At 33.9% G+C, this 10,870-nt stretch overlaps 1 protein-coding gene across 1 annotated transcript in view; it reads right to left on the bottom strand.

Annotated features, from left to right (window-relative positions):
• Positions 1–478: 478 nt before the first annotated feature.
• LOC139868113 (uncharacterized) overlaps positions 479–10,870 on the bottom strand; it is a 148,952-nt gene continuing 138,560 nt past the window's right edge. The window contains exon 3 of the mRNA XM_071856448.1: positions 479–517. Within this exon, the coding sequence (XP_071712549.1) occupies positions 479–517 (39 nt within the window). The remainder of the gene's footprint in view (positions 518–10,870) is intronic.

Raw genomic sequence — 10,870 nt, 5'->3', positions numbered from 1 at the left:
AAGTAGTGGCCATTAGCAGCCTAAGCCTTAGAAAAAACAAAAGAGAAAAACCAACTTCCCATTCCTACCCTTATTTTTGGTTATTGATGTCGAATTTAATCTTCCTTTATCTTGTTTAGATTTTGGTAACATTAGGTGACAATGCAACTCATTTTTGCTAAGACATAATTGGTTTAAATTAGCATGGCAATTATAACTAGCTATTATGTTATAGTGTTTGTGGCTTTTTAATTAGTTTGACTTAGAGTGGTTTTCGAGGTTCCACAATGGATTTCACGATTTACTCACTAGTATGAAAGTGCATAATAATGATGATAGTCACCAATGCAACACTTGTAGAGTTTACTCTTCCCTAGGCAAAGGTCGAAAGGGGGTACTTTATATCACAAGCTATGACAATGATATACACCCAACAACCATTATCTACATTGCACACATATATCTATATATCATTGTCACCATCACCACATATTCACCCTTACAACCCAAATGTTCTTAATATGCTATATGCTGTGTGCTATCACAAAAAAAAAAAAAAAAAAAAAAAAAGGAGGAAGTGAAAGAGACGAATTTGAAAATGATATATGCCAAAAATTGTGAAACGATTGCTTTAAAAAGCATGGACCACCGAGGCATAGAAAAAAGAAAAAGAAAAAATGAATAATAAAAAGAGAGTAGAAGAAGAGTATGCCAAAAATTGTGAAACGAGTGCTTTAAAAAGCATGGACCACTGAGGCATAAAATTCGTTCTCGATGAAATGTCAAGTCAAGAATGCAAAACTCCTTATAACCTTACAAAGTACCTACACCTTTCATGTGATGCCTCGTATCAATGGGCAATGTAACCAAAATCTACTTCACCGAGCTTATGGTATGGGGTATTTCCAATTAGACTTAGGGGGTTCATTGGTGTCGGGACTTAGAAGCTATGCACTTAGTACTAGTGTAGACAAGGGCATGAGTTTGGCTAGTTGAAAAGTTAAGGAGGATAAGAACACAAACATATGTATGTTTCTAGTTTTAGTGGACATTCCGATTTAAATTAATTTATCTTAGTACGAATGAGGGTCACGTTAAAATCTCTAAACCTTATAAAGTTTGATTGGTTCGACATTCGTAACCGCTTTACACCTATTTTTATTTGAGTCATGACTAACCCTTATACAATCACTCCGGATGTAATTAAACCCGCTTGGTGTTTCTTTTCACATGTTACTTAGATGCTTTTATATTGTTGATTAAAAGGGTAAGTGTGGATCATAAAAGTTGTGAAGCATAGCTGTTTAACTTAGTCTAAGTATTGATCCATTTGATGATTCGGGGAAATATTTGAGGTTTATGATGATATGACTAGCGTTGGAATTGTTGAACTAAGGAAGTATTTTGTGAAAAGAAGTTCATGATTGAAGGTGTTAGAGGTTAAAAGTTTTTTCTTGAGGTTTTGAGTGTTTGGCCCATATCGTCCTTACATCTTGATTAATAGTTAATTTTGTTTGCGAAAAATTATTTGAGTTAATGCCGCCTAGGTTTTGTTGTCTCGTAGTTAAAAACAGATTTGCTTGAGGACAAGCAAAAGCCAAGTGTGGGGGGTTTGATCGTTCCTTACTTGTCACGATTATTTATGTTTAAATACGTAAAATTAACTATGTGTGAGTGAAAAAGGAGATACTTTGATGTGGTTTTATGTTTTACAGGTAAGAAAGATGTTGGCGCGAAATGTGGTACAAAACAGCGGTTTAAAGTGGATTATGGACAAGATTTGAGAGCTTAAAGAGTGATCAGGAAATTTGTACTGGCGTAAAATACGCCATTTTTGGCGTAAAATGTAGTGACCCGAACTTTTCCATGTTTATATATATTAATTGATATTGATATTTACATGATTAAATGTTTCCAACATGTTAAGCAATCAAACTTGTTAAGACTTGATTAATTGAAATATGTTTCATATAGACAATTGACCACCCAAGTTGATCGGTGATTCACGAACGTTAAAACTTGTAAAAACTATATGATGACATATATATGGATATATATATAGTTAACATGATACTATGATAAGAAAACATATCATAAAGTATATTAACAATGAACTACATATGTAAAAACAAGACTACTAACTTAATGATTTTTAAACGAGACATATATGTAACGATTATCGTTGTAAAGACATTTAATGTATATATATCATATTAAGAGATATTCATACATGATAATATCATGATAATATAATAATTTAAAATCTCATTTGATATTATAAACATTGGGTTAACAACATTTAACAAGATCGTTAACCTAAAGGTTTCAAAACAACACTTACATGTAACGACTAACGATGACTTAACGACTCAGTTAAAATGTATATACATGTAGTGTTTTAATATGTATTTATACACTTTTGAAAGACTTCAATACACTTATCAAAATACTTCTACTTAACAAAAATGCTTACAATTACATCCTCGTTCAGTTTCATCAACAATTCTACTCGTATGCACCCGTATTCGTACTCGTACAATACACAGCTTTTAGATGTATGTACTATTGGTATATACACTCCAATGATCAGCTCTTAGCAGCCCATGTGAGTCACCTAACACATGTGGGAACCATCATTTGGCAACTAGCATGAAATATCTCATAAAATTACAAAAATATGAGTAATCATTCATGACTTATTTACATGAAAACAAAATTACATATCCTTTATATCTAATCCATACACCAACGACCAAAAACACCTACAAACACTTTCATTCTTCAATTTTCTTCATCTAATTGATCTCTCTCAAGTTCTATCTTCAAGTTCTAAGTGTTCTTCATAAATTCCAAAAGTTCTAGTTTCATAAAATCAAGAATACTTTCAAGTTTGCTAGCTCACTTCCAATCTTGTAAGGTGATCATCCAACCTCAAGAAATCTTTGTTTCTTACAGTAGGTTATCATTCTAATACAAGGTAATAATCATATTCAAACTTTGGTTCAATTTCTATAACTATAACAATCTTATTTCAAGTGATGATCTTACTTGAACTTGTTTTCGTGTCATGATTCTGCTTCAAGAACTTCGAGCCATCCAAGGATCCATTGAAGCTAGATCCATTTTTCTATTTTCCAGTAGGTTTATCCAAGGAAATTAAGGTAGTAATGATGTTCATAACATCATTCGATTCATACATATAAAGCTATCTTATTCAAAGGTTTAAACTTGTAATCACTAGAACATAGTTTAGTTAATTCTAAACTTGTTCGCAAACAAAAGTTAATCCTTCTAACTTGACTTTTAAAATCAACTAAACACATGTTCTATATCTATATGATATGCTAACTTAATGATTTAAAACCTGGAAACACGAAAAACACCGTAAAACCGGATTTACGCCGTCGTAGTAACACCGCGGGCTGTTTTGGGTTAGTTAATTAAAAACTATGATAAACTTTGATTTAAAAGTTGTTATTCTGAGAAAATGATTTTTATTATGAACATGAAACTATATCCAAAAATTATGGTTAAACTCAAAGTGGAAGTATGTTTTCTAAAATGGTCATCTAGACGTCGTTCTTTCGACTGAAATGACTACCTTTACAAAAACGACTTGTAACTTATTTTTCCGACTATAAACCTATACTTTTTCTGTTTAGATTCATAAAATAGAGTTCAATATGAAACTATAGCAATTTGATTCACTCAAAACGGATTTAAAATGAAGAAGTTATGGGTAAAACAAGATTGGATAATTTTTCTCATTTTAGCTACGTGAAAATTGGTAACAAATCTATTCCAACCATAACTTAATCAACTTGTATTGTATATTATGTAATCTTGAGATACCATAGACACGTATACAACATTTCGACCTATCATGTCGACACATCTATATATATTTCGGAACAACCATAGACACTCTATATGTGAATGTTGGAGTTAGCTATACAGGGTTGAGGTTGATTCCAAAATATATATAGTTTGAGTTGTGATCAATACTGAGATACGTATACACTGGGTCGTGGATTGATTCAAGATAATATTTATCGATTTATTTCTGTACATCTAACTGTGGACAACTAGTTGTAGGTTACTAACGAGGACAGCTGACTTAATAAACTTAAAACATCAAAATATATTAAAAGTGTTGTAAATATATTTTGAACATACTTTGATATATATGTATATATTGTTATAGGTTCGTGAATCAACCAGTGGCCAAGTCTTACTTCCCGACGAAGTAAAAATCTGTGAAAGTGAGTTATAGTCCCACTTTTAAAATCTAATATTTTTGGGATGAGAATACATGCAGGTTTTATAAATGATTTACAAAATAGACACAAGTACGTGAAACTACATTCTATGGTTGAATTATCGAAATCGAATATGCCCCTTTTTATTAAGTCTGGTAATCTAAGAATTAGGGAACAGACACCCTAATTGACGCGAATCCTAAAGATAGATCTATTGGGCCTAACAAACCCCATCCAAAGTACCGGATGCTTTAGTACTTCGAAATTTATATCATATCCGAAGGGTGTCCCGGAATGATGGGGATATTCTTATATATGCATCTTGTTATTGTCGGTTACCAGGTGTTCACCATATGAATGATTTTTATCTCTATGTATGGGATGTGTATTGAAATATGAAATCTTGTGGTCTATTGTTACGATTTGATATATATAGGTTAAACCTATAACTCACCAACATTTTTGTTGACGTTTAAAGCATGTTTATTCTCAGGTGAATATTAAGAGCTTCCGCTGTTGCATACTAAAATAAGGACAAGATTTGGAGTCCATGTTTGTATGATATTGTGTAAAAACTGCATTCAAGAAACTGATTTCGATGTAACATATTTGTATTGTAAACCATTATGTAATGGTCGTGTGTAAACAGGATATTTTAGATTATCATTATTTGATAATCCACGTAAAGCTTTTAAACCTTTATTTATGAAATAAAGGTTATGGTTTGTTTTAAAAATGAATGCAGTCTTTGAAAAACGTCTCATATAGAGGTCAAAACCTCGCAACGAAATCAATTAATATGGAACGTTTTTAATCAATAAGAACGGGACATTTCATAAAATACGCCATTTTGGCGTAAAATACGCCACAGCTCAGGTCAATCCAGAACAAAATCCAATTTCAGGCGTAAAAATACGCCCAGGAGTTTTTGTATTGGCGTAAAATATGCCAGGCCAGAAAAATTGGTGCTGGGAAATACGAAAATTAGCTTTGTGGCCAAGTTTTCTAACCCCTATTTAAAGGGAGCTCTAGGGTTATGAAAAAAACACTTTTTCCATCAGTTTTGGCAGCAGAAGACATTCCCAAATACCTCAAAACACCATCCAATCATCATTATTCAAGGATTCAAGTCAAGATCAAGGTGTGGTTCATCAAGAAACTCATTGATTATCATCACCAACATGCTTGGCTAGTTTTCTAAACTTTATCCTTTCCATGAACAATTGAATCATGTATAATTTCATTCAAGATTATGTGAATTGTGATGTTTAATACTTTTGGATTATGATGTTATGAATCAAGTTGATTTTTGATTAATGCAAGTTCTATGTTTGTTATTGCAAGTTAAATTATTGTGATTTAACAGCGTGTTCTTGATTCAACTTAGTGTTAATTAGATTAGGGATAAAGACACTTTGTCTAGATTGCATAGTTTAAACCCAAGATAATAGAATTATTGAACTCAAGAAGTCTGTCTATGAGATTTGATCAACAATTGATAAACATAATGCTTGTTTGAATGAATGCATGTTAAATTGGGATTGTGAAAGGATAAAGGCTTTACTCTCATTGTTTACATTTCAATCTTTTCAACTGCACGCTAGTTTAAGTTTAAGTTTTAAGTAGCGATTAATCTAAGTAGTCTTTAGTGAAACCAACAACTCAATCTAGAAATTGCTTGCTTGTTAACCATAACTTCCCGTGGAACGAACCCTGCTTACCCTAGCTAAGTTAGAGTAATTAGGTTATTTTTGGTCGACCCTTCGACATCGATCATATATCTATATATATAACAACGCGTAAACCGCCCAAGGTTAACCCCTTAACCCAATACCAAAAGCTAAATACCAAATTCCAAAATGAAGATTGGCCAAAACTACACGAGCCTTAGTAAATCCTCACCACACGCGACTACTATCTTCAATACCACAACAACATCGAGGTTGGCTGAAACTACACGAACCTTAGTGAATCCGCTCCGCACGTGACCACTACCTCAATAAGATGACCGAATCTACACGCGTCATCGTGAATTCGCACCACAAGTGATTCACCTCCCAAATCAAAACCCACGCCATCGGGATTATAAAAATTCATATCATCGGTGTTACTCAACCGCATCTCCAATACCAATCCCACGCCATCGGGATTATCCATATCACAAGACCATGTGATATCGTACACACATAGTGCGCACCTCGCCAAAGATGGTCAACCAAAACGCACAACCGTGCCCATTTGGACCTATTACACAAGTCCACCAAATCCACCTATATGTGAAGTGAGCTCTATAGCCGAGGTTCACTTCACCCAACCCGCACCCATCCTATACATACATATGCACATAGTATATTGACACTCACCTTGAAATCTTGATGGATGCAAAAACCAAAATCCACAATCGCCAATAGAACGTATCTATTCCATTTATCGCATAACAAACAACACAATTAGGGTGGATTTACAAACCAACCCAAATTGACACTTAGTGCAATTTCGACCCAATTGCACTTTCAAACACAATCCATGCCCAAACTTACAAATAATCACCCACATTAGTGAAAATGGTCCTAATACAACAATTAAACCAAATCATAAGTGTTAAACACTTATCTTACCCAATTTGACATATAAACCCAAATTTTGATCCATTTTAAAATTAGTCAATTATAATGCTAAAAATGAACATATATTTCATAGCATTATCCTTCAAGAAAGACAAGCTTTTAGTTGCAATTGTTCTATTTACAAGTGATATTTGTTTAAATAATAAAAGGTGAAGACAAAAGACAGATTCGACAATTTGAAGACGCAAACGACCAAAATGCTAAAAAGTACAAAGTACAATCCAAGTGGTTTAAATTATTGCTGAGAAACGTCCAAAATTTACAAGAGTACAAGCCGCAAAACGCATAGTACACGATATTAAATCGTACGAAAGGACGTTCAAAAATTCGAAACCGGGACATGAACCAACTATCAACGCACGACGCAACGGACCTAAAATTACAAGCCAACGATGCACAAGTTGTAATTTTAGCTCCGTTGCGTCGCGCGTTGATAGTTGACTTGTAATATTCGTGTGCATAGTTGACTTGTAATTTTAGCTCCGTTGCGTCGCGCGTTGATAGTTGGTTCATGTCCCGGTTCCGGATTTTCGAACGTCCTTGCGTACGATTTAATATCTTGTACTTTGCGTTTTGCGGCTTGTACTCTTGTAATTTTGAGACGTTTCTCATCAATAAATTGAACCACTTGGATTGTACTTTGTACTCTTTAGCGTTTTGGTAGTTTGCGTCTTCAAATCGTCGAATCTATCTTTTGTCTTCACCTTTTATTTTTTAAACGAATATCACTTGTAAATAGAACAATTGCAACTAAAAGCTTGTCTTTCTTGAAGGATAATGCTATGAAATATGTGCTCGTTTTTAGCATTATCAAATATTCTCACACTTGAGTGTTGCTTGTCCTCAAGCAATATAGAACTTGAAATAAAAACATACTTGAATCACTTCTTTATTCTTCACACTTTGTACATCAGTGATTTTAATATAGTGGTATGAACAATGATAGTAACGATGTGGTTTACAGTCCCACATGACTATAAATATTTATATCCTTTAGGAAATTGGATCTTTATGAAAACATTTGATCTTTTGAAAATTAAATCTAGCTTTTACCCTACATAAGTTTTCCGGAATAACCCTTCACCTGTGTTTGCAAAATATTTTTGTGGGTTTTGTGGGTTTCAGATTTGAAAATTTTAGCTCAAAACTTATGGTTTTGTGTCACCCACTTACTAACCTTGTATTGAGAAAGCAACAGGTCCAGTATACTTGCTCCGTATATTACCTTTCGGTAAACTATCGTCCGGTTGTAAAGGAAAGCGTTGAACAAGCAACTGTTAAGGCAATGTCTAATGACATGCTTTTGATTATGGTCTATAACGTGTCGGATGCAATTACTATCCTTTGTAGGAGCAATAGTAAAGATCACCCTATAATTTTTTGGTCTGGCACAAGGTCCTGTCTTCGACCATGCTATGCAACCACCGTTCTTAAGGTTGACACTCGATTTGGTTCAGGTGACCTAATAAAATTCCAGGTGAATTCCTATGATTTTACGTTCAATGGTAATGAACGTATTGAAAATGGGTTTTCAGAAAACAAATTAGTTTGTAATTTGATCAAAATATTTTCTCGTTCAAGCTCGAGTTTAGATATCATCGAATTCCATGAGTTTGAATTCTCAATCTTTAAGGTCAATCTCAAGGATTGAGTAATATCAGGCTTAAAAGCTAATTTTTGATCTTTAAGGAGATTATCCTTTCTGGGGATTTGATTCATTAGTCTTATAAGCTAATTTACACGGTGCCCCCATTGTACGAGACAGATCCTCTCATGGTTAGGATAAGTCTGACCACTTGGCGACCCTGTTTGATGCTGAGGTCCGTGGATTTTCAGCTGATTTTCGAGAAAACTTTTCAAGGTTTTTCGTAGACTCTACAACTGGTCTGGACGACAACTTCCTGACCTAAATCAATAAGTGCGTGTCTTTTTCTCGGAAGACTGTACTTCCTTATAAATTCTATTTATATTACAATAAACTGAGTAAAACTGATTAATATCGTCCAAAACAAAAGTATTTTCAATTATTTGTACAAAAATATGTGATATATGTTCTAAATAACTTGGTAAATTTTTCCCATACTTGACTTTTATTTTCTTTCTTTGCCTTTTTATTCTCCCCTATTCCATTTTAAATGAATTCAAGCGTTTTGAGTTGTTTTTCAATTTATGTCCTTTCCGAGGTAACAATAATTTCGGTGTTAACACCTAGTTTTATCGTTCATAAATATGTATAAACATGATTTTGAGTTCATTTAGTTAAAAATTTTAAAAAATTATACTAGAAATGGGTAGTGAGTATATAGGACTATGGTTGTTCTTTATTATCAGAGAGCACTAGATTCTAATACAACTATTGCGTTACTAGTAAAGTTTAACGGTGGCTATTAAACCAACTGTATAAGTCAGAAAAAAATTTAAAACCAAAATAATTTAATCTCTTCCCACACTTAAGATCTTGCAATGCCCTCATTTGCAAGAAATCAGTAGCAATTTAAATTATTGAGTGTGATTAGCGTAGAAAAATGATTAAATTTTACCAAAGTTCCTAAACATATTGTTGTTTGTTTTGAATAATAAATGGTGCACATCATTTGTTCATTCCTGCAGTTGTTATTTCACATTTATTTTTCATCTTGTCATCAAAATTAGTTGCTTTTGCTGAACTTAATGCCAGTCTTTGAAAATGCGCTGTTTTAACCTGTTGTGTACATAAAATACATACAATACAAATATAAACATGCATGGTAATTTGAAATGGAACTTAATATCCCACTTTCAAATTACAAAAATGAAATATTAGTACAAAATAATAAAAATATTAAACATTACATTAAAGTATCAAAATGTTAAATGTTTAACATAAATAGATAAAAATAATAAAAGATAAGAAATCATCAATGGAACACTACTGATTTGGATAGGGATTCCAGTTCATATCAACGTTCGGGTTCCATGGTTGGTGATAGGTGTCCTGGTAGGCTTGGTTGGGGTCGTACAGGTTAAAGGGTGGTAGCATGTCGGGCTGATGTGGTGGATAGTAAGCAGGTCGAGTCGGGATGTAGTTATTTGGTACCTGATATGATAGCTGGCTCATGATTTGATGCTGATGAACTTGCCAGCTATCGTGTTGGCATTGCCTGGATCGCTCATACTCATTCGCGGCTTGCCACTGCTCATACTGATGATGCCTAGCCTCGTTATTCATTTCCACCTCATCTACACGCTGGAAAACGTCAGTGAAACTATCCCTAATGACATCCCTGATGTCATCTGCTTCCTCTATCTCCTCATCCGAACCCCTCTCTACCTGTGGATGGGTGCCATGATATGGTATTGGCATATTATGCCTCCGTTTTAGTACCTTTGTACCCTGATAAACCTGCAAACCTATAGGATCGGTTTGTTCCTCAACTACCATCATTGGACCGCCGTGTTCCCTATCTACACCTAAGTACTCTCCAATGAGAGTAACAAAAATACCTCCTCCTATTATTCCCCCGTCCTATATTCCTTCCACAACTTTGGACAAATAAAACCCAACACAGTAGGGAATATTAACAAAGCCTCTAGTGTCTCGAATGCACTTAAGGTAAAATAAATCGTTTAGAGTCATTTTCTCCTTGTTTTTACCTCTTTAATCAAGTTAGCTAAAAATCTATGTATTATACGGAGCTCGGCTCTATTAATATCTAAATAGGAGTGTCTTCCTCCCCGAGTAAAAACATTAAAATTTGACATACGCCTCCATATGGCGTTAGCGTCAAAATCTCTATCTACCCTTTCACCGTGATAAATTAAAGTTGTACAATCAGGTGATAATAATTCAGTGGGGGTGTAAATCTGTAAAGCTCTAGCCATGTCTATCATAGACATCCTGTATGTAACATCCCGTCTTTTTCCGTTTACTTTTCGTTTAATTATTCTAAAGTCCGTTATATAATTATAACACCTTCCGTTAATACGTGTTTCTAAATTATCTCGTTTAAGTAATTCACACACCCG

This window comes from Rutidosis leptorrhynchoides, chromosome 9 (assembly GCF_046630445.1).
Source record: "Rutidosis leptorrhynchoides isolate AG116_Rl617_1_P2 chromosome 9, CSIRO_AGI_Rlap_v1, whole genome shotgun sequence".
NCBI lineage: Eukaryota > Viridiplantae > Streptophyta > Magnoliopsida > Asterales > Asteraceae > Rutidosis > Rutidosis leptorrhynchoides.
This window is presented reverse-complemented; position numbering and strand designations above follow the sequence as displayed.